Source organism: Marmota flaviventris, chromosome 3, assembly GCF_047511675.1.
Source record: "Marmota flaviventris isolate mMarFla1 chromosome 3, mMarFla1.hap1, whole genome shotgun sequence".
NCBI lineage: Eukaryota > Metazoa > Chordata > Mammalia > Rodentia > Sciuridae > Marmota > Marmota flaviventris.
In genome coordinates this window covers 156919755-156945368 of record NC_092500.1, presented here as the reverse complement: position 1 = coordinate 156945368, position 25614 = coordinate 156919755, and the positions used below count along the sequence as shown (strand labels likewise).

General features: G+C 38.0%; 1 protein-coding gene across 3 annotated transcripts in view; it reads right to left on the bottom strand.

The window, feature by feature from the left end:
- The window catches only part of Sh3rf1 (SH3 domain containing ring finger 1), a 165511-nt gene that overhangs the window by 51149 nt on the left and 88748 nt on the right, over positions 1-25614 (bottom strand). For all 3 annotated transcript variants that reach the window (XM_027927109.2, XM_071610536.1, XM_071610537.1), the window contains exons 3-4: positions 7710-7985; positions 6596-6691 (exon numbers count right to left, since the gene is read on the bottom strand). In XM_027927109.2, the coding sequence (XP_027782910.1) occupies positions 6596-6691; positions 7710-7985 (372 nt within the window). The remainder of the gene's footprint in view (positions 1-6595; positions 6692-7709; positions 7986-25614) is intronic.

The window sequence follows — 25614 nt, the reverse complement described above, 5'->3', positions numbered from 1 at the left end:
AACAATAAAATTTAAAAAATACTAATTATGGCCATGATTAATTTGTGATTTTTTCTTTAAAAGGCAACCGCACAGTTGAAATTGAGTAATGAATCATTTCTGAAAATTAACCTTTTACATGTTAGAACTTGGAAGTGTTTTCATAACTTTTTATGCAAAATCAAAACATCCCATATACGTTTTAAGACGGCTAAATAATAATAGTGATTTTGCACACTGTTAGGAACAATCGTCATTGCATGTCCTCTGAGGCAAGTACAGGGCAATCGCCTACGGCAGGATGGAGACTACCATTTCTTCTTAATTACCGACTGTGTCCCCCTAAACAAGACACTTGTCTTAAAAAAATGGCAAAAATAATTAACTAAATTATGGTTTAGCTACTAGAGGGTTTATTATGTAGCTCTAAAAACTGATGGTTAGCAGTACTGCAGTTAGGGGCAGAAGGGCAAAATCATGTATGTAATGTCATTAATTCATAAGGAAAAAGAATGAAAGGGTATTTACCAAAATTACATGTGATGAAATTTAGGATCATTTACTCCCTTTTCAAGTCCTCTGGAGTGAAGTAAGGGTAAATTTTTTACAGGGACATGGACAAAGAAATATCCCAGATGAGTTCTAAAGGCAGCCATTCCAAAGTATGTTTTATAGGAACAACCAGTAAAACTCAGCTAGGACCCTGGTCCCTGCCCGGGATTCCTGGTGAATCAAGGTGGACATTAGATACCACGTGTTCATTACCTAGATCTCTGGTCAGGCTAGGCAGGAGACATACATTTTTATATCAAACTACTCAGAGAACCAGAAACTACCCGTTCAGACAGGGAGGACTCAATAAATGTTCACTGATCTTTACAATCTTAGCTCCCTGAATGTTTTCCTTGTGAGAAACAAAAGGAAACTTAAATTCTGCTGAATAATAGATGGAGCATAAACTGCCCTACATAAAGTTCCTTACCTAATCTAGCCACTCTTTTTCACATGGCGTCTCTGGCCCTATATTAAGCAGCTATTGGTGGAGCTCAGAGGAGACCTGTCCTTGCTTTTAGAACATCAGGAGCCAGTGCCCATTTTTTCTTCTTTCATTGTGACAGAAAGAGAAGCAACCATTTTTTTTTTTTTTTTTTGTACGAAGCTGATAACATTCAGAAGACATGAAACCTACACCTTGGGACCTGCCCCACAGTATTAAAAGTCCAAAAGATGAAAGCTACTCAAAAGCAGATCCAATGTAATTAGCAGGTCAGGAAGAAAGGATGGTGCTAAGCCACTTTCATTCTCCTTTACTGACTTCTCAACAGTATCTCTAAATTTCACTGATAGAAATGAACTTACTTCAAAACTGGAGGGGAAATTGGGGTGTTATGAAATTTAATACTTCTCCCTTTCCAACTTCCCAACAATTGCCCTAAATTTCTTTTATAAACATTGATTATACTTTTTAATTTTAAAGGAAAAAAATTCATTCAAAATATAAATGACAGAGTATTTCTTTATATAGTTCAATCAACTATATGAAGTCTTTGATTATTACATCAAAGACTATTATTTCGTCCTTCTGCTATCATTATTCTCTACAAAAAAGACTTTTAAGTTAAAAAAAAATCAAGTTAACACTGCTATTCTTAGTTACTGCAAGGGTCACCTTGGCAACTTCAAACCATGTACCTAAACCTCCATTTCTTCTTCTTTGGAACACAGATAATATCTTCCAGTCCCCTAACTCTGTAATGGAGGAAGCTAGAGATCCCACTTGTAAGAAGAGCATTTGTGCTTTCTGAGTCCTGTGCATTTGATCTTCCATGATCAAAGCTGTCAACACATAATATTCCTTAGCCAGAGGAACATATTCCTTCTATCCAAAAGTCTGTATCCCTTAGCCAACATCTCCCCAACCCTGCCCTCCTGCCTGTAAGTCTTTTACATATTACAAAAAAACAAACAGCGTGGGTTGCCAGATCTAATCCGCAGAGTATGACTACCATTATTTTAGCCTGGGAAAATTCTAAACTTGGCATAACCAAACACTCACTGAGACTGGTTTAAAAGAAAAAAAGAAAGAAAAATATCTAAGGTCACACAGACCCAATGACTCGGAGGAATGTAACTCCCTGACATAACCCGGAAAAAAACCAATAAAACACATATCTAGATAGGGAATGATGGGAATATGAGCTGGAAAAATTTAAAGTGGGCAAAATCTACAAACTCGATTGTCTCTGGTTTAGAAATTGTGGTCCTACAAGTTCTTAGGTTGTTCATTCATTCAAGCAATATTTAGTGAGTATCTACAATTAGCAGTTGCTGTGTGAGAGCCTCAGGAGATTGAGGTCAATGACAAGGTACTGTCCACTGGAGCTCACTTTCTAACGGTGGAAGGGAGGATGGAGAACAGTTGGTAACCAGATGGACAAATAACCTGAAATAGCTAGAAAAATGTGCTATGAAGGAATAATAATAATATGGTGGTAATAATTAGCCTTCACTTAAAAGCTCTTATAGGGTACCAGGCACTGTTCATTAGTACTACTGAAATTAATTTGCCCTATGAAGATGTTTTATTATTTGAAACATGAGAAGACCAGGCCTAAAGTCACTCAGATAGTTTGTGTTGGGGCCAAGACTCGAAATCCAAGATTTCCCCCACCATCAACCAGAACATGTTTGAGATAAAGCAGCGAAAAGGAGAATTACCTTAGAGAAAGCCTGTCAGAAGAGTGAAGTGGGACATAAAGAATGGGAATTGTAGCCCTATTTCTGACAGTAACTCAAAAATAAAAACAGCTCTCTCTTAGGCCACTTCTACACGTTATCTGCACATAAGGAATGCTTATCTTACTTATTATCTATGGCAAAGAAGCAAGTTGCTAGGTAACTTTTTATTATTGAAAAACCCAAGTGATATTTCAAACAAATGACAAAAAAAATCAAATAAAATAAGAAATTTAATAAAAATGTACAGTTCACTATAAACCTATAATACATACACAACAATGTTTGGAAAATGTCCAAAATCCCATATTTAGCACACTTCATTCAAACCTTTTGAATGCTAACAATCATGTCATCCTTGTCCAAATAATTGCTACAACTGAATGAGTCAGCTCCAAATTAACAGGCTTGTTAAAATCTTCCATTCTATTGTACAGACAACTGGTATTTTTGAACAAAGAAAGAAGCAGGCTACTAATTTCTCTTTCTTTTATTATTATTATTTTTAACTGCACTCAAGTCTTTGACAAATATCCCCTTTGTATACATATCCTGGCATGGTGTCTTTCAAGGAAATTCTCACCACTTCCCAGCTAGCTCGAGTCTAGGACAAGTCAGTCTCAACAGAACCCAATCCACACTATCTAAACCATGTCCACAAAGGATGTGATCAGAGAATCTCCAGAGGCAAAGGGTGATGGGATCAAAGCAAAAGAACCCTCCTCATGGAGCTAGACAAGGACTCTATGGGACAGAATTCAGGGCCACTTATATAGCCATTTTTTACTCAGTATCCAAACCAAGACAAACTCTTCTCTTCAGACTTTGAAGAGGTTTGTGTTTTACTTTAATAAGAAGATCCATATGCAAATCACAAAACTATCAATCCTCTTATCACTACAATGCAGGTGGAGATTAGAGCTCACAGTTACTACCTGAGTCAAGGGAGAAGAGAGAGGACCATGGAACACGGGAAGGCAGCATTTCTCACCATCTCAATCCTCCTGCTGCCCACCTCCAATGCTCAGCTTCTTTCAATCTGCGTATATTCCACATACAGCTCCACATCTAACCTCTGACCCACACATTCCACTCCAGTTCTACAATCCTACCCCCCAGGACCATCCTGTTCCGTTTCTGCCAAAAGCAAGGTCCTTGGACATTTCTATTACCAATGCCAACCAGGAGTAGTTAGAAGAGTCTCAGCTTCTGCGCACACACCTGTGCAAAGTCAGATGTGGCTCTGGAAACTCGGGAATGCATTTGGTGGTGATTCTCTCATTTGATCATCGTCATGCTCTGGTATCTGGTGTCATCTGCTCTCCAAACTACTCTTCAAAATGCACAGTGGTGCTGAACCTTTTTGAGACAAACTATCTCATTCCATCTTCTCAAAAACTCTGGGAGTTAACTGCTTTTGGCAGCAATGTGAAAAAAAGCAAAAGCACCTAACCCTGATGGAGCCTTAAATGTCTGTTCATAAGATACAAGAAAACTACTCACAAATGAATTTTTGTACCATGGCCTGCTTTTATTTTGGAGACGATCTGAGCTCTTAAAGTGGGCCAAATAAGATTAGGTTTATAGAGTAAGAAAAAGACCATTATTTAGGAAACAGTCCTGGTTTTCGATTCTTAGAGTTTCCTTTTCTGCATCTGATAGTGCCCTGGAAGGCATTCTGCACTAAAGAAATAGGTGTATTTTGATAGGCTGTGAATAAAATCTGCCTCTACTACAATTGCCTGAGGGCTAACTCTGGTGCCACTAATCCCCAGATGCTTTGCTCCCCACCAAGAGCGTCAATCTGATGACTTGACACCAAAGAAATGTTCATCGGCTCCTAGACATAAATGAGTTGTTTACCACATCTCAACTAGAAAAAAAATGTGATTCAAATAAGGAAAATGCTCACTTGGAAGGAAAAAGGGCAAAAAACTGAAAATGCTTTCCAGTTGGGCAGAAGCTCACCTTTCCAATTTAAGTCAGAGTCAATAATCCTAATGACTCAAGTGCCTGTTGACTCTAGACTTGCCATGGGTGGGGTGTCTTCTGACTATCTACACAATTCTTCACCTGCCCTATAACAAAAATATAGCAATACCTTTTCATGCCTCACAAACCAAGTCTCCCCATGTGATATTGATAATACCTAACAAGTAAAGACAGGCTTTTATTACTAACCTTGCGCTTACTCATGCTCTTTAGCATAGCTATTCAAATACTTGGAAATGCTTGTAGTTTTCCATGACCCACAGTCAGAATATATAAATAACATGCAAAAAAAGATTGACTGTTAAGAATTGTTTCCTGTTGTTTACTTTCAAAGGAGGAAACAATTTCAATAAACAGGAAGGGTATGGATAAAAATTCAAGACTCATATACATGGTTTGAATTACTTCCTTGGATATACAGTAGTGAAACTGATTTTTTTTTTTTTTTTGACTCTGGCAATCTCCTGTCTAAGGAAGAAATTGAATGCTGGCTACGATGACATAATTTGTCATTTTAATATTCAGAATCATGCCAAAATAAATGCTTCAGATAAAAAGATGACAAAACAAATGATTTTTGTATCTTACATACTGAAGATATATGCTTTGAAATTTTCCAACAGAATCACTTTCAATTCCCCCAGCAATGCTCTCTCTTACTTTCTGGCTTTTGCACATGCCATCATTCCTTCCTGGGTATTCTTTCTGCTATAAAATGCACCCTTTCCATCTCTCCAGTGAACCTCCATCGGTCCAGCACACAGATCCCTACAGGGACCTCACTTCTCCCCAGAAGCTGTCTCTGACCAAAGCACCTTTGTATGATTGTCGGGGGCTGTGGTTGCTTCATTCTTTGAAAATTCCTTTGGTTTTGTTTTCAGCAAGAAATGTTTATTACTGAAGGGCATTTAGTTTATGATATACAATGTCATGGAAGCCTACTGTAAATTGTAACTTGCTATCTCATTTTTAACTTGTGCTTGTGATAGGCAGCTTTCCATGGCTCTGACCAAAATACATGACAAGAACAAATCAGGGGAGGAAGTGTTTATCTTGGTCCAGGTTTCACTAACTAGGTTACATCTCTTGTAATCCAATATTCCTTTATTAACACGGGAGCTTTTGAGGGTACCTCATATCCAAACCATAACAGCTTTTCTTTAAAATAACAGAACTATATTACTTTATGCATGTTCTTTTTTTTTTAATATTCATTTTTCAGTTTTCGGCGGACACAACATCTTTATTTTACTTTTATGTGGTGCTGAGGATCGAACCCAGCGCCCCGCGCATGCCAGGCAAGTGTGTTACAGCTTGAGCCACATCCCCAGCCCTATGCATGTTCTTTAAAAAGAAAGCCTGGCCACAAGCTTTTGGAGTCATGATAATTAAAAAGGGAGAGGGAAGCTAAGAAGTTGCTGGGATATGATAGAGAAAGATTTATATAACAAATGTTTATTAAAGGTCTTGGCTGTGAGTCACTATTTTGTTCTGATGATGTGGCAGATAATGAAAGAGATAAGCACATAAACAAACACATTAATCTTCCACCTTACTCAGGAACTTCATTAACTTTCTGATCCTGGGGCTGGCAAATGGAATAGAACACCTGGAAACAGTACAGGTGATGGACAGGAGGTGTAGTGTACCTTCAACCGACACAGGAATGCTCTGAGCAGGAAGATGAAGTAAAGAGTTTGAAACATTCTGCAATCTTCAGTAACTGAAGGACAGAATGAAGTTTTCCTAATTCTTCCAGTGATCCAGGAGAAGGCATTTCTGAGGCTGCTTTGTGCCATGACGACTCCTGAAGGCTCGTATTGCATTATTAAGATTTACTTACTAAGCTGAACACCAACGCAATTCATGAGTCTACAGGTTAACTTACCTCAACGTAGGAAATCGGAAATATTCCTATTTTGTCTGCCAACATTCCTTCAGCCCAGTTTTCATCCACTCTGCGGATCACAGTCAGAACATCATCCTGGAGAAACAACAATCATTAGGCTCCCTGATCCCTTTATCAGTTAATTTTCCTTTGCAATAAAGAACTCAAGTTTCAAGAGTAGATGAGTAAAAATGTTGTGACATATCTTTATACACATTCAAACTCTGCATGAATTAAATGATAATCACCCATCAACCTGGCGTTCTATTAGTTGTAAAACCACAAACTTTGACACAAAGGGTTGGCCTCTTATTTTATTTAGTTCCATAAACTGCAACCTCAAATTCTATCTGCCTGAGCACCTTGAATTTCTGTTTAAATTGATTCTCAGAGGCCTGGCATGGTGGTGCATGCCTGTAATTCCAGTGGCTCTGGAGGCTGAGGCAGGAGGCTTGTGAATTCAAAGCCAGCCTCAGCAACTTAGAGAGCCCCTAAGCAACTCAGTGAGACCCTGCCTCTAAATAAAATACAAAAAAGGCCTGAGAATGTGACTCAGTGGCAAAGTGCGTATGGGTTCAATTCCTGCTACAAAAAAAAAAAAAAAAAAAAAAAAAAAATTGGTTCTCAGATGCTTCTCACTTTCTGATAACACACCAAAGGCCCATTCAAACACATATCCGACTGCTTTTTTTTTTTTAAACAAGGCCATAATATTTTGCTTAAAATTCCAAACCATTTTATCAATTCAGTAAATATATTGCAGGTGCTATTATGCAAATAAACTTACATATAAAATAAGGAAATAATGTCATCTCATCTATTATTCATGATTCAGTATTGTAAAATCCCTGAGTGGCACATACATACTTTAAAGTGGCTTAAAATAAATTTAGGTTCTAAATATGAAAAACATTCCATGTAGAGCATCAACCTAATTATCTTTCATAGAAGAAGTTTATGTGCAAAATTACGTTTCTTGTGACTTAAAGCAGACTACTTCTAGGTATTTTCAGAAGCACAGTGAGATATCTCACACAAAACTCTTTTTCCAAGAGAAAACACCAGCCACGTTCCACTCACAGAAGAATATCTGGTAAATTCATCCCAACTTTACCTTTGCGAATGGAAGGCAATCTTTGTCCGCTTCCTTGTCTTTCACTTCAAAGTCATAAAGTGCTTTGCACTGAGGTGGGGGCTGAGGTAATGGTTTAATAATCTGCACAAAGTTGGTGGGGAAAAAGCCATGGATTCCGTTGACTTCCCCATGGTACCAGTTTTCATCAACTTGTCGTCGCAAAATGATGATGTCACCTTTGCTGAATTTAAGGTCTCCAGGCTCCTTTCCTTCGTAGTTATATAATGCTTTGGCACATGGTAACTGAGGTATACCCTTAAAGAAAAAGACAAATGTCAATGAACACTCCAGAAATGTTCATCAAAATATAACTTTACCGGGCTGGGGATATGGCTCAGTTGGTAGAGTGCTTGCCTCGAAGACAATCCCCAGCATCACAAAAAAAAAAAAAAAAAGTGATACACACACACACACACATATATATATCTCCTTACTGTCACTATTTTTAAATCAAGGTCAAATCCACATTTTGCCATTTGAAAAGAACATCTTACGTTAAAAACAATCAAAAAACTATGTGCCCCATCAATAAAGAGCAAATACAAAATAAACATTCATAGTAAGATAAGAAGATATCCATGCACCAGCTACAATGTAGCCTTCTATTCCCAAGTTTAATTTAGTGGGGGCCTTTCCTTGTTTGTCTGGGATCATTATTACATGAAAACGTGACTTCTGAGTATAATTCTCTGACATGAAATTCAAAAACTCATAAAAGGTCCATATTAAGTATTTTAATGATCAGAATAAATTATAAGCACTGAGAAGAATATTTAATCAGAAGTATAATTCATCAATTCACTAACTGTTCTTAAGCTTGACTGATAAAAATCAGAGATAGGGTTGTGGGCAAAACTTTTCCTGATGCTGCTTTTAATGTGGGCAGGAGATTTTATTCTTTTGTGAATTCAATAAGTATTTATTTAGGGCTTAGTCTCCGCCTGAGTCTGGAATGCAACTGTGAGTAGGACACAGTTCCTGTCCTCTCATAGTTTATAACCAGTACATGTTCAGGCACATGGTCTGGTGTACCTTAAGATTAGTCAACTTTGCTCTCTTCTCATTAGAGAACACTGTTAGGCTGATAAGATAAGACAGGGGGGTTTAAATGTTGCTGTACTGAATTATGGCTTTGAATGACAGGTTTTGAATGGTGTGTACCCCCAAGGCAACTGAATTAAATGGGTTCAATACAATACTTCCCGATGGCATTAGCGGGGCCCATTCTTGAGCATTAGCTGTCATTTTAAGATCTCTGGCCTCTCTGGAACACTGCTGCCAATCATTGATTCAGAGAATAAATGGAAAATCAAACATGACTATAATAATTCAATGAGCTAGATTACAGGTTCCTGTTTCTCACGTCCTCAATCATTTATTCACTCATCTAGAAAACACTAAATTTAACATCTTATCAAGCTTTTTACCTCTTACCAGGCACTGTATTAGTGTTGAGGATTTAATGAGAAATAAAGCACAGTTCTTTTCCTTAGAAATAATGACAACACAGTTTATTAAATGCAATGTAAAGATATGCAACTGTTTGTGGGAGCAGAAACACTGAGGTTTGAGGGATGAAAAAATTACTTTATTCATTTATTTATTTTTCAGCCTTTATTTTATTTATCTATTTATTTTAATGTGGTGCTGAGGATCGAACCCAGGGCCTCACAGGTGCAAGGCAAGTGCTCTACCACTGAGCCATGACCCCAGCCCCTGGGAAAATTAAACACTTCCCTACTCTTAAAGAATAATAGGAGCTAAAGAGAGAAAGTTGGAGTGGAAGAATAAAAAGAAAAGTGAGAACATTCCAGGCAGAGGAGATAGCTCCAGCAAAGATGGGGAAGTGAGAATCAGATGTTGTGCAGAAGGACTAGGGTTTGTAAAGAACGCAGTGTTCTTGTGTGGGAGTCAAGGAACATAAGCAATGTGAGAGGTAGACAGAGGCCAATGGATGGAGGGTCTGGAATAACACGCTAAGGACTTTGGATCTGTGTGTCCTTCCAACAATGTAGTCACCCATGGGTCTGAAGCACACAGATGGACATGGTGTGACCCTGTGCAGACCAGTAAGCCAGGCAGTAGAATAGAAAATGTGAAGTGGGCAGGTGGGCAGACAGCTATGTAGCTATGTGCAATGCACAAGCCTAAAACAGTTGATTTTTTAAAAATAGTTTAATGTTTTCAAGAAAGGACATCAATAATGTATTACTCATATTGCTTCTTCATACTCCCCCTTCCTTCAACAAACATAGATAAAGGTTGAACATCCTTGATGTTAACAGAGCTTCACAGTATGGTTTTCAGTTACTTTTTGGTTCTCACTCAGAGATTTAGAGACTGGACTACCCATAAGCCAAACTTTTTTGCTAAATATTTTTGGATGGCTTCAGAGGAATAGTAATCCCTGCTCTCAAAACGCTACTGGGAGTCGTTTTGCCTTGGCTTGGTCCACGTAATGCTGTGGTTGGTTAGTTAAAGCTGCTCTGAGGGGCCAATATCCCAGGAAAACAAGATCTGAGCCTTTCAGAAGTAACTGATGCCCTCTTGACTTCTGGACCCTGCTTTAAGATCTGGTCTCCAATGACATGACTCCTGTCATTCAGCCTTGACATAATCTTGTAAGCAGTTCTGCTGTGCCCTTTGGTCCCTCCAGCAAGGAGGTGCCATTCAGGAGCTGGTCCTTCACAGTGCTATGAACTTTGCTCATTATTTCATTTAGCATTTGTGGAAGGGAGAATTTTAATTTTTGTCTAATCTCACATATGCTTCATTCCATTCTCTATTATATACTTCTTGAAGCCTGGTTACCACAGCTTATCAATATTTCCCAAGACAGGTTTAAGGAAATAACAACAAAATAATACCACAATAAGTACCATAAGGGGGAAGAGATAGAGAACTGACAAAAGAATGAGAGAGCTACGTTAACTCTTGTCTGTAGCCAAAGAGACTATGACCACGTGGTAGAAGGAACTAATTAGTTGGGAGCACGGACTCCACTGCTTGAACACCATCTCAGTGACTGTGGGATCTTGGGCAGCTTAACGTCTCTTTTCCTCAATTGCTTCACCTGGCTGTTGTAAGGATTTAGTGAATTCATGTATATAACCCCCTCAAATGGCCCAGAAGACAGTAAAGGCTACAAGCATGAACTATGGTCCTCATCATCACCATCATCATCATTATCACCCAGTGGGAAAAGCCTGGTCACCAGTGAAATGGGGCACCTGACAGTATATTTGTCTCTCTGCAGCTGGATGCTTTTCCTTTTGGATGGATTCATATAACAGTTACATTTTTAACATATATTCACTGTATAACAATGCAAAGAATGTTCCTCCTAGGAAGTGTTCGGGATTTTGAAATGTGCATTTCTGAAGCACACATTTGTTTTCTGAGTAGAATCCATTCATCTTCTGGTTGAACAGAAGAAATTACAAATTCACTGACATGCACCGTTTAATAGGGGATGGCATTTTAGATGTGGCTGTAGTTCATCTTGACAGGGCTAATGTAAGGCATTGGAAGCCTGCATGAATTAATTGAAAATCCTATTACAAACTCGGTGACAAATAACTCCATTCACCATTATGGCCTGTTCTCTCGATTTTTTTTTCCCCACCTCAATTAGCTCTATTTGGCCCACTCTGCCCAAATTAATGCCAGCTAGATTCATGCACCAAGATACAGATTTAGGGCTCTTAGAAACCATTCTGAATTGCTCCTTGAAGAGATCTGTAAAATTCCAGGCGGCCCACAGTATGGTTCTTTTGTGATATGCTGATGTGGGAACTGAGGGAATTTATTTCTTTATAGATCACTTCCACAGACCCAGTGGCCTAATGGACTTATGAACTTTTCCACAAAGCAGATCTATGAAGTGCTCCTACGATCATCATGTATTCTTAACAGATTGAGTGACAAGGAGAAAACTTATTATGAGAACAGTGATACACGATACGACCAGCCTAGAATTTCATCTCTGTGATGCAACCAAAAATTCATTAATTCACACTGACTTGTTAAATGTTGACTGCTATGGTTATTTCAACGATCAATAACCATAGAAACAAAATTCTAAAGCTTAATGGCAATCTAACCCAAGAGCAGACATGTGTGCATCTGGCAGTGTTTTTCTATGGTGTTCTTTTTCAATTAAATTCTAAGAGACTAAAAAGCCAGCTTGTGTCAAATTTCTCAAAAGAAGGTTTCCCACATTAAATAAAACGAATTCTATTCTGATTTCAAATCAAGCAAAGTTCAGTGATCTTTAGAAGTCTTATTCCCACACAGACTGCAGATGATTAAGGGTAAACGGTTAAACAACTTGGAACAGCAATAAAAGAACACATTTTCCTTCTGCAACATCTGAAGGATAAAGCCAAAACAATTGGTTTGAAAACCTAGTACTGCTCTTCCGGGTAAAATATGTCCGGGGCCCAGGGAGGCAATGCCTTCTCATTCATCTCCTTAGAAAGGTCTGAGAGCCGTGTCAACACCCGGCCCTCTGCCCTCCGTGCCTTCAACAGCCTTTCCAAACTGCTGCTTTTCTTCTGGACCCTCTCATCAGGCCATGGCCCCTGAGGATCTGCAGAGCTTACGTTTCATTTGGAGACTTTCACTTGGCTACACATGAAAGGGAGGCTTAAAGGAGAGAAAGTCAGAGAGAACCCAACGCTACAGTGTAACCTTGGGTGTGCGGCTGTCACTCATGCTGCCAGCTTTATTAAAAGCTTGGCAATTCAGGCAAAGTATTAAAACAATTCTGCACCTAAAATAACTTAGTAAACACTGCATTGTTTTGCTCATTTAAAAAAAAAAATGAGGCATGAGAGTGGACCAGATTTATTTTTCAAATCATTTTTGCTTCTAAATTATACATGCAGGTTGTCCTATGTATCAGACATTAAAATCCTCATGTGATATGCCCACAAATATCTTTGATTAAATGCTTTACACTTCCATTTCTGTGCCATCAAGTGTATTCCAATATATCTGGCAAAAATGCTGCTTGACGTGCTAGCTGCTATTCTAACAGGTAAATAAAACATTCACTGCCAATTTATTTTATAGACTTTAAATGCCAATGCCAAGATATGCATGCAAGACAGCTTCTCTAAATTCAAATTCCTTCATGCATTTCTTACTGCTCCATAAAGTAAAAAAGATTCAATGACCTACTAAAAAGAAAATCTAGAAGACACTCATATAGTGTGAACAGCTATAAAATGTGTATAACTTAAAACTTTAGTTATATCTGAATTGGCACAAACTCTGCCTGATTCCAACTTGACTTTCAAAAACTTTCCAGAAAGAACTGAGGCACAAGGAAATCGCCGAAATAGGAAGAGCACCACACACAGGGTAACGAGCAGCAAGACGGGTTGAGGAAAGAATTATTTTAAATGTCCTTTGTACAACAAAATATATGCTATGCTGGTTTTTCCCTACAAAGTAAAATACCTATAAAGATATGACAAGAGTATTTCATGAAAATACTGATTCTTTAACAGTGAATAAGTCTTGAACACTGTTCTCAAGATGTCTGGGTGAAATGTTTCAATCTCAATATTGCAAATTCCAAGATGATTATTGTAAGTTATTTTTTTCCAAAGCAATATCAAAAGGGATGAAGAATCTATAATCCCATTATAGTCCACCTTTTATTTGTTCTTTCCTTTAACATTTACTTGTGGAGAGGATTGTGCTGGGAATTTTTATCTGATAATCATTTTCTTAAGCTTCCATCTCCCACTCATTCCAAATGTGCCACATAGAAATTTCCAATCTTACTAACAAATCTACCAGCACTTTGGGGACAGCAGTTGTAAATAAATAGCATTTAAGAAAAATCATGTTTCCTCATCATAATTATTCTCTCCCCCCCGCCTTATTCTATTATCCTCCCCCTTGTTATACTCTGATCAGCTTTATCTGATCTTTGTGTCTGGACAGCCCTTCTCTACTCCAGATCTGGTTCCAATTTTACCCTGGCTCAAGAATGTGTGGGATGATCAAGACCAGCCTGAGCAGGTACCCAGAAGCCCAGTTTGAAAACAGTGTTGTAGATGAAAATGTGAACTATGGGGTATTGTTTAGGAAATACTTTACTTAAGAGCTTGGGGGATGGGTGGCACTAAAAACCAGGGAGATAGGAAGAGGACCAGCAAAATATAACCATAGTAGCAAAAATAATTCCTCAAACATGGTCTTGTCCACACCACCCGTGTCTTTACAAGCTACAGATAAATCTCTTAAATCAAATTAATGTTCTAAATCATGAATTTTATGGCCCTCCACTTGGATTGACCGTTCCACCTCATATTTTTCATCCTCAGCAAGCAAACCAGGATTCTGTCATCACCTCCAATCTCAAGCATGCCATTCCTCCTCCTCCTTGAGAACAACCCATCTTTCCTCTCTTTTCCTCTCTTCAAAGGTCCCTGGTACCTGTAAATATGCATCATTATACATCTACATTTGGTAATTATGTGGCATTTCTTTCCCTTGCATTTCTGTCTATCTAGGATGGCTGCTTCTATTATCTGGACGCAGGTATAATGTTAAGAGCAGAGATCTGATTCCTGTATAGGTCAAAAGGACATACTGTTTCCTCAAATATAAGGGTCACTTGTCCTTCAGGACCCAACTCAGGCACTGCTTCACTGAAGAAGGTTCTCCCAAACCTTCCCCCGCCTAAGTGTGATGAGGGTGCTGCTCTTACATACACCCAAAGTCTTATACATGCTACTATTATGTCTTTTACCTCACTCCATTTACAACCTGCTTCCCCCTGCTAGAACGCAACCTCCTGAATATCGGGGACTACATGTCATTCATCTTGACATCATAAGCACCTACCTCAGCATCTGAATAAATTTTTGCTGGATGGGTAAATGAGAACACAAATGTTATCTCCAGTGGGCTAAGCACTAAGGTGTGGATGAATAAGTGGAAAAATTCTGTATCTAAAGGAAAAGCAACTAAAAAGACAATTCTATAATTAGGTTTGCCATCATTGAATATATTGCCATCAATCTATATAATATATTGCTATCATCGAATGTTGCACAATATACGCAATCATATATATATGTGTTCATAGGTACACCTCATGAAGGCATACTGTTAGTCTCTCCTTACTGCCTCTGATGTACACAGTGCATGATGGACACTCTATTCTGAAACATTTGAGGAGTAGGAAAATTGAAGAAGAAATCCCATTCATATTCCCTGAGGCTTCTGAGGAAACCAGGGACCCACTAAGGTGCTCCAGAAAAACCCAGGGAGATGTGAGCAAGTTCTGCTAATGGGTGTCTACTGCCACGGGCCCTAGAAACATAACCAAAGGCATCATACATTCTGGACATGGGCACTCGAGTGTTTTATACTAAGAAAACTGCTGGCATTTGAAAAATGTGAAACAAATTATATAGTAACTGCAATAAACAAATATTTTCCTTATGAACACATATAGTAGTTGTGAGAAAACAGTCATGCAGCTGATACACAATTTTTTTCCTTGGATGGTCTTGACAAGGGAGTGTCCAACTGACAGACAAATCATTAAAGAAAACAAATCTTATGGATTACTGTAAGGGAAAAGAGCTGTTGAGAACACAATTCACTGAAGTAAAATTCAGGAAGTTCATGTCACTCACTGCCCTGAATATTAGTTTTCTGTTTCATTACATGTTTAATTACAATAGTAGTTTGCAGAGAACAGGAAATGTTACTGGGAAAATTCCCTACAGTAACTCGAGTTACCAGCTTGAGGACTCAAGGCAGGATGGGAGTGTTTCCTAGTAAAAGGTCATGTTTCTACCTATTTGGAAACAGTTTGACTCCTGGTAAAGAATCTGCCCTTTTCCTGCCTCCACCCAGTGCTAAGCCTCCCACCTGACCCTGGGGCTCAGGGTTGTGCAGCTAGACAGGGAAGAATGACCACATTTAGAAACTGCATGAAAAGTCTTTTATCTAATCCTTACAGAAACACATGAAGGTAGGAAAAATCAGAAATACACAGGAGAAGGGCACATGAGAATAGGTTTTAATATTTAAGAGGTCAGATAAGGCCTCAGTTAAATTTAATTACCTGGTTTCTAGGGTTTTGTTCAGTGTTTTCAATGTTAATACCTTGGAGAAAAAATGCTCACATAATTTAAACATACCATTAAATGGGAATGGCAGTTGGAACTTTCAGAATTAAAACAACATTGGAATAGGCCCACACATATACCGTCAACTGACAAAAGTGCCAAGGCAATCCAATTGGGGAAAGTCCACCTTTCCAAAAGAAGATTCTGGAACAATTAAAAACTCGAGGGGAAGGGGTTGACCCCAGCCTTACACTGTGTAGAGAAATTAACCAAGAGATGAATCCCATAATCAAATGTGAAAACCAGAAGTTTTCTAGAAGACAAAATAGAAAAGTATCTTAGTGACAGGGTAAGCAAAACAAAAAAACAAACAAACAAGAAAACCCTAACCATAAAAACTGATGCATGGGACTTCCTCAAAATTGAAAAATTCTGTTCATCAAAAGACACAATGAAGAAATCAAAAATATAAGCCACAGATTAGGAAACTATTTTTAATGCTTCTATTTGACAAAGACTCACATCCAGAAATAAAAGGAACGCCCACAAATCAACAACAAACAAAACTTCAACTTAAAAACAGGCAAAAGATTTAAAAATATATTTCAAAGAGAAAGATAAATGTATTGCAATGAAAGGGACCCAACATCATTAGTAATCACGGAAATGCAAAAAACAACCACAATAAGGTTATTCACATCCATAAGAATGATTAAAACGTAAACAATGACAACAGAAAATGTTCAAAAATGTGGAGCACCAGAACAGCAGGAGTCTAAAACTGCTTGACAATTCTTATAAAGTTATATATACTTCTACTCTATGACCTAACAATTTCAATCCTAGGTATTAACCCAAGAGAAATGAAAACACTGTGTCTATACAAAGACTTGCACAAAAATGCTCATTGTACCAGTATTCATAAGACCCAAACTGAAAAGAACTCAAATGTCCACCAATAGGAGAATAAACAATGGAACCGCACTCAACTATTTAAAAGTGTGTGTTTGGGGGGAGGGGGGGGGTTAGTTTTAGTTCCATGGTCAAAAATTTGCCTAGATGTGTGAGGTCCCAGATTCAATCCCCAGCACCACAAAACAGCAACAAAAAAAAAAAGAAAAAGAAAGAAAGAAAGAAAAAGAAAAAGAAATACCCACAAATTTCTGATATGTGTGAGTGAAAATAATCACAATAAATACCACATGATTATATTTAAGTGACATTCAAGAATAGGTAAGACAAGTCAATTGTGATAGAAATCAGAACAGCAGTGGTCCCTGTGGGATGGGGAATGAGTGGCAGGGCCTTGAGGAAAATTTCTGAGACTCTGAATATATTCTGCATCTTGCTAGGATATTGGTTACCCAGGTATAGAAATGTATCAAAAATCATTAGTTGTACATTTAAGACCTGATTCACACATGCAAATGTATCTCAGTATAAAAATGTTTTATACACATAATCCAGTTAGAAGCATTTAGGGAAAAAAATATAATCAAATATAGCAGATATGTCACTATGTATGTACACCCAAGTATCACAGTGAATTCCAAGCTACATCTGCGAAGAACAGAATGGCAAAACTGCAGAAACAAAAAAATCTGGAGTCCAAGGGTGCAGAGATTAAAGAGCTGAAGGAAGGCCACTTTTCCAACAGTAAATGCATCTCTAAACAAACAGGGCTGTGCATAATGTCATGTCTCAGCTACAACCTAACCCTGCACTAAGCACAGTCTGCCTCCCACTAGATGTCCAGGACACCTTCTGAATCCACAAACAAAAGGAACAGAAAAGCCGTATAGTCACTGAGGAGAAATAAAGATGATGAAAAGTGCTGGAAAATATTATGATGGATAAGTAGATGGTTAGTAAATTTCACAGTGATAAAATTAAAATTTCAAATACTATGAAAAGGGCTTACACAAAGAGAGTAAGACCAGTTCATATTCACTGAAGAAAATAAAAATGCAGACTTTGACAGATGTATGTATTATTCAAGTTGGATAAAAGAACTTCCTGGCAGAGAGGGTTGTTAAATATTGCAATGGATCATTATATCTCTTTCACTGGAGGCATTTCAAAACAGGACAGTCTCACAAGTTTGGTTCTGCCCAAAGGCAAAAGAAGAGATTGACTTATGATCTCTAGTAATACCATGATTTCTATGGCAATCAAATGATTGGGGAAAAAAAATAATTCTTGATAATTTTGTCCTCTTTTCTTTTTTAAAGGGTCGAGTCTCAAGAATGAGGGTAGTAATAGAGAGAATGAGCAAGAAAGACATTTGGAAAGAAATAATAAGAACATGAATTAGACTATAGAAGTCAAATTAAGGCAGCCTCAATCCTTCAGAGTCTAATCCCCTACAACGGGGCATCAAAAAAAGCAGAGACCATTCAGGGCAGCTGGCAGCCAAGCTGCCTTTTATCTATTTATTTTTGCAAGGTCAGAAAAGTAATACACAGTAAGTGTGTATTACTGTTACTACTCTTCAAAGGAATGCTCTGCTAGTCAATGAAATACGAAGTTACAAAGTAAAGAATGAATAATTACTTCAGAGAAACATCTTTTCACTTTGAAGCAAACAAACAAACAAAAAACTCCATAAACCTGCATAAGCTTTGGAATTGTGGTTTTCAAAAAGAATTCACAGAAAACGAAGTAGAGACAACCTTCTAGTTCTTCCAGCCAAGGTCTTTCACCTTTGATTAAGTCTGTTGGAAATGATAGTTTACAAATACTTTATAAAGATTCCATGGTACTAAAGTTGAGTGTTACATGAAGATACTAATTGCCTATATGTTCTGCTTTCTCGATCATCTGACTGCAAGAAATGCTACTGGAAAGAAAAAGGTGCATCCATTTGTGATGAATAATTTTACCAACTGCTATATTATTATTTCAAAGCAAGCTGTTTTGTTGAAGCTCCCTTCCAAAAAATATATTGATCATTAAAGATCATTAAAGAAAAATTTAAATATATTGATCATTAAAGAAAAAAAATTAGAGCAACTTAAGGGGAAAAGGTTTACCAACTAAGCCAGTCCTGACAAGTCCAAATCCAATTCATTTTCTTCTAAATAATTAAACAGATATGAATTACATATTTTTCAATCCAAGTGGGCCATTTATATAAAAATGACATATTATTTTTATATTAACAGGTGATTAAGTATAGAGCAAAGAATATAAAATCAAGTGAGAGTTCATGTGCACATTGAGACTATTTTTATTAAGCATTTAATTTATATTGCATAAGAGGATAACAGATCATGCCAGTTGTATTCATAGCAGTAGAAAATTAAGACAATTGGCAATCTGAATATTTTTGGCCATGACAAAATATTAAATTACAGTTTTGAAATATCATACTAGCATATTTTAACTGTGTGATTTTTAAAAATTACTTTAATATTATAAAATATTACTAAAAGTTACTTTAATTATTTAACTAAGTCCTTTTTAGACAGTGCAACCAGTTTTTCATGTTCACAGACTGTGAGCTCCTTGTGGGCAGGAACTGGACCTCACTCATCTCTTTAGCCTGAGAATCCACCAGGAGACAAAATCAACTGGCGTAGAATCCACTGTTTTACTGCTGCCTCTTACTTCATTCCATTTTAGATCCCCCTGATTCATCTTCTTAGCTGATGGTCTGTCTGATCCATTTCTTTCTAATTCCTTCTCTTTCAAATATAGCACAAATCTTTCTCTATCACACTTAAGATCCCTACAATATGGCCCCAAATGATTTTCTCAAATACTTCACACTCTTCTCCAATAAATATTCCCAAAGCAAATTAGATTCCCTAGTGTCCCTTGATAGGTCCCATCTTTCCCATCTCTAGGACTTTTCTGAGGACTCTCTACTTCAGTCTTACATTCTCAGTTCAAGTGGGCAGTTTGCATCTAGTGTTGAACTCTAAAGAATTCCATTGAGGAAATTAGCAGAGTGGCCTGTATGGTACCTGCCTATAGGTACAACCAAGCAGGTCAGGTCACACAAGGGTGCCGCTTGTGCTTACTGTTATTTTACCTGACTTAGGCAAGGGAATCAAAGGAAACAAATCAAGGCACTTGCTTGAAATTAGGCTAAACATATTTAAATTGTTTTAGTGACCTCTTGCCCAAGGTCATGTTGAAATAAGAAGATTTTTTAAAAATAAAAATCTATAGCATGTATAAAATATAGGGGGAAATACCCAGGATTATGCCAGAAATTTTTAGAGACTTCTAGAAGAATGAAAATAGGTAAAAATAAAAAAATTCAGTGACTAGATTGAAAGACTATAGGATAGGGCTAAAGACCAAGGTGGTGAGAGCTGGGGTTGTGGCTCAGTGGTACAGCGCTTGCCTGTCACACATGACACACTGGGTTTGATCCCCCCTACCACATTAAAATAAATAAATAAATAAAGGTATTGTGTCCATCTACAACTAAAATATATATATATTGGTACCGGGGATTGAACTCAGGGGTATTCGACCACTGAGCCACATCCTCAGCCCTATTTTGTATTTTATTTAGAGACAGGGTCTCAGTTGCTTAGGTTGGCTTTGAACTCATGATTCTCCTGTCTCAGCCTCTCAACCTACTGGAATTACAGGCGTGTACCACCATGTCCAGCTTACAACTAAAAGTAGTTAAAAAAAAAAAAAAAAAAAAGACCAATGTGATGACCCACCTCATAAAGTACACACCCTAATACATAAGGAAAATAGATATGAAAAATGATCAAAAAGTTGAGATATGAAAAGCAGCTTAAAAATGTCCACTATCTATCTAAAGTGAGTTTCACAGAGATTGGAGATAATGAAGGGAAGAATTGTGAAAGAAATACAGTAATGGAAGTACATTTTCCTGAGCTAAAGATACATAAGATCTCAGCTAGAATAGTCTCATTAAGTGCCAAGCAGGATTAATGAGGGGAGAAAAGACCCACATTCAGACACAGCTCATTACAATTCAAAACTCCAAAGATAAGAGAAAAATTATACAAGATTTGGGTCAGATGAGTTTACCATCATGGAAACAAAATCTGACTTTTTGGCAGCATTATTGGATGAGAGAGTACAAAACACAGCAATGCTTTTAAGTCTCTAAGGGAATATACCTTAGAGGAACTTATCCAGTGAAACTGTTAAATATGTGGGTGAACAAAATATCTTTTTTTTTTTTTTTTTTTTTTGGTACCAGGGATTGAATCCTGGAATGCTTTACTATTGAGCCATATCCCCAGTCTTTTTTAATTTTTTATTTTGAGATAAGGTCTCCTAAATTGCTGAGGTTGGCCAGTTGCTGAGGCTGGCCTTGAACTTGTGATCCTCTTGCCTTAGCCTCCTGAGTGGCTGGGCTTATAGTCATGTGCCACTACACTCAGCAAGGCATTTGTTGAACACACAAAAATCTCAAAGTTTATCACCTGTGCATTTCAAATGGAAACACACACACACACACACACACAAAAAAAAAAACCTGTAATATTCAAGGAAGTTGAAAAACTACCAAAACACAGAAAACTCCTAGAGAGATGATAGATGATACAGAAAAGACAGATGGATGAATATGTTCTAGAAGAAATGTACAAAATGGAAAATAAAGAGAATCCACTGAACCTAGAAGTGGAGCAGAGTATAGTGACATGGGTCACACTCGCTTCTTCATAGTTCCAACAACACTGTTGTGAATCATGCTTATATAATCATAATACTGCAAATGCTCTTTTCACAGGACTTCCATTTTTAGATTTAATCTTCACACCTAGCAAAGAAAAATTAATTATAGCTACAGAATAGAATGTTTATAAACTCTGACAATATTGAATTAACAATGCACTGAACAAAAATCACAAGTTATGCTGAAAGGGAGTTGGGAGATAGAAGTCATTGAAATTTTACCACTTGGTATCTCAAATTGGAAACTGTGCAAGGCTAAGAAAGCAAGAAATGGAAACATATTATTTAAAGTTGTAATGGTAATCAGAGGAACTGCAGAAGAAAAGATACAGGCATTACCTCTGGAAAGCAGGAGTAGGGAAAGAGGAAGGGCATTGTGTGGTTATAGATTTTCTTTCATGAAAAGTTATTACTTTAAAATGAATCAGTGCATAAAGTTCTAATGTGCTTGCTCTGAACTGTAATAGATAATTTGGTTTATTAAATCATTCAAACAAATAAAATAAAATAATATAACTTAAGAAACAAGACATTTTTAAATGCAATTGAAACATCCTATTTTTTTAAACCAATTACACAGTAGATTAGCTTTAAAAACAATAAGAAAATTTAGGAAGGCCCTGACTACTGTATATAAATACACACTCCTCCCACCCAGTCCCGATCCTACTTTCTCCTAATTATTCCTGATCAGAATATTCATCTCCATTAAAAATTTGACTCCAAGACTTCAATACAGTGTTGGTAAAACACCAGTAAAAGTCCCACAATGCCGGTTATTCAGATTCTTTCTTATAATTAATATAGACTTCTTAGATTGCTATGGCATGTTCCTCTACTGATACAAATAAAAAGCAAATGTATTGAATATATTCAATTGTTCAAAAAGAAAAACAAGACCCAAATTGTCTCTACCATCATGCACTCTGCTTCTGCAAGATCTTGTCATTCAATTAATTGGTGTGATTTCACCTTGAGAGCTTCATACCAGGAACTGGCAATCCAGAAGCCTGGAGGGTTAAGCATGTTATTAGCTTTGGAGAAAATAATAAAAGCCTGAATACCATCCCTTCAATTCAAGAGGGGTTAGTTCTCTGAACTTGTGAAATGTGAGAAAGTCACTTGACATGTCACCTTCAAAAATACCTACTTCGTATACAAACAGAAATCTAAGTGCAATCCTCCTCCCAGCTCTCTGTTCACAAGCTACTTTTGAAGAGGAGGGGATGGGGGTGGGGAATGATGACTAGATTCATACATAAAGCAGCACTACCCTAATAACACAATCAGAACTGGTACTTCTCAAATTTTAATAAGGACACAGATAACTTGAGGCTCTTGTTAAACACATTTTTTCTGATTTAGTAGGTTAGATAGGGCATGTGGTTCTGTACTTCTAACAGCTCCCAGATCATGAGGATGCTGTCAGGGGAACTATACTCTGGGCAGAAAGAGAATCAAGATCAGCCTCCTTCCCAAATTCCTTTAGTTGGCTGTTTATCAGTTTTGCCCCAGGGCTCCATCTTCTGATTCTCTCTTCTCTTTAAATTTACTACCAAAATGAACTCATCTATTTCCTTTTTTTTTAATTTTTTTTTTTTTGGTATCAAGGATCGAATCCAGGGGTGCTCAACTACTGATCTATATCACCAGCCCTTTTTATATTTTATTTATAGACAGAGTCTCTTGAGTTGCTTAGGGTCTCACTAAATTGCTGAGGCTGGCTTTGAACTCTCAATCCTCCTGCCTCAGCCTCCCAAATCACTGGGATTACAGGCATGCACCACCACGCCCAGGTTATTTCCATCTTTTAAAACTATTTATATAAGCCCTTCTCAATCCTGGCAGAGTACGACAATCAACTAGGGTATTTCTTTCTTCTTTTAAAGTTTTATACCCCCCCACACACAAAATAAACCAACCAACAAACAAACAAACAAATAATCTGAGGTAAGGTCAAGAAGCATATATATTTTTAAAAGCTCCTCAATAATTCTCATATTTTGCACTGTCACTGGTTGGATGTAGACCATGACATCTCCCAGATCTGATCTCAGTGACAACTTCCCACCTGATCTCCAAGTGCCTACTCCATATCTCCTCTTGAATGTCTACCAGGTGTCTACAAGTCGACACGTCCAACACGTGCCTCTTGATTTTTACCTGCCCCAACAAAACCTGATCTTTACCACTTTCCCCCATCTGAGTAAACAGCTGTGTTCACCCAGTTGCTTAGACCATAAGACTGAGCTTTACCATGATGCCTCCTTTCCTGTTTTTTTTCACAGCCCATATTCAATTCATCAGCAAGCCTGTTGGATCCCAAATCTGTCCATTCTTACAACTTCTATTGCTACCAGCCTCAGACAAGTCAATACTATCTCTATATTGCCAATCTTTTTTTTTTTTTTTGGGGGGGGGAGGAGGAGCTGTACTGGGGTTTGAACTCAGAGGCACTCCACAACTGAGCCACATCCCCAGCCCTATTTTGTATTTTATTAAGGGACAGGGTCTCACTGAATTGCTTAGTGCCTCGCTTTTGCTGAGGCTGGCTTTGAACCCTTGATCCTTCTGTATCAGCCTCCCAAGCCTCTGGGATTACAGGTGTGCACCACCAAGCCTGGCCTTTATCGCCAATCTTGACCCCCACCTATGTCTCTATACTGCCAACCCTGACCCCAGAGAGTTTTCTCCAAAGGGTCTCTTGCCTATTAACCTCTCAATGGCTTTCCACCCCACTTGAAATAAAAAGCCCATCCCTTCCTGTGGCTCCCAATGCTTCCCATCCTCAGGCCCCTGCTTATTCCTCTTCAACTTATTTTCTACCCCATTAACCTCCAGCTTCTACAAGGGCCTTGGTGCTTCTGGACCACTCCAGGCTCTTTCTGACGTCAGGATCCTCCTCTTGTTTTTCTTTCTGCCTACATTTTTACAGGCCTATTCCTAGATATTGTTGAGTCCTCTGCTCTAATGTCACTTCACAGAAGCCTTCCCTGAATGTCTCCACGTAGCCTCACACAACCAGCGCACCATAACCTCCTCTACCCTGCACTTTCTGCCCTGCTCATTCTCTTCATGGCATTTATTTGTACTAGTTATTCATTTGCTGGGTTATTGTTTCCTACCCCACCAAAACACTAGACCATAAACTCCTGAAACAGTGAATTTGTCTTGTTCACTGGAGAACCACAATCATCTACATCCACACCTGGAAAGTTGCAGGTACTTGATGCATATTTGTTGTTATGATTTGGATATGAGGTGTTCCCCAAAAGCTCATGTGTGAACCAATGCAAGAAAATTTAGAGGGGGAAATGATTGGGGTTTTGAAATTAAGCTAATCAGTGCATTAACCTTCTGATAGGGATTAACTGGGTGGTGACTATAGGCAGGTAGGGTGTGGCTACAAGAGGAGGATTATTGGAGGGCATACCTTTGGGGTATATATGTCTCTTTTCAGTCTCTCTCCACTTCCTGATGGTCATGTCCTGAACGGTTTTGCTCTGCCACGCCCTTCCACTCAGATGCTGCTTTCTTTAGGCTCAGAGCAACGGAGCCAGCTATAGATGGACTGAGTCCTCTGAAACTATGAGTGCCAAATAAACAGCTCCTCCTCTAAAACTGGTCTCATCAGGTCTTTTGATCACAGTGATGAAAAAGTTGACACAGTTGCTATGGACTAAATATTTGTGTTCTGTCCCCCAACACCAAATCCATATTCATAACTCCTAATGGGATGGTATTTTCAGGTGGGGCCTTTGGAAGGCAATTAAGTTTGATCATGAAGGTAGATTCATGGGGGACAAAGCCATGGGAGTACAGCCTCCATATTGGGATTAGTGCATTTAAAAGAAGAGACACCAGAGTGCTTCTTTCCTCTTTTACTCTTGCAACATGCACTCACCAAATACACCAAGGAAAGGTCGTGTGAATGCACGGCAAGATGGTGGCAAGCCAGGAAAAAACCCTTGTCAAAAACCAAATCTAGTAGCCCCAGCCATAGCACACTTACCTGGTATGTGTGAGGCACTGGGTTCAATTCTCAGCACCACATGTAAATAAATAAAATAAAGATCTCTCAACAATTAAGAAAAAAAATTTAAAAA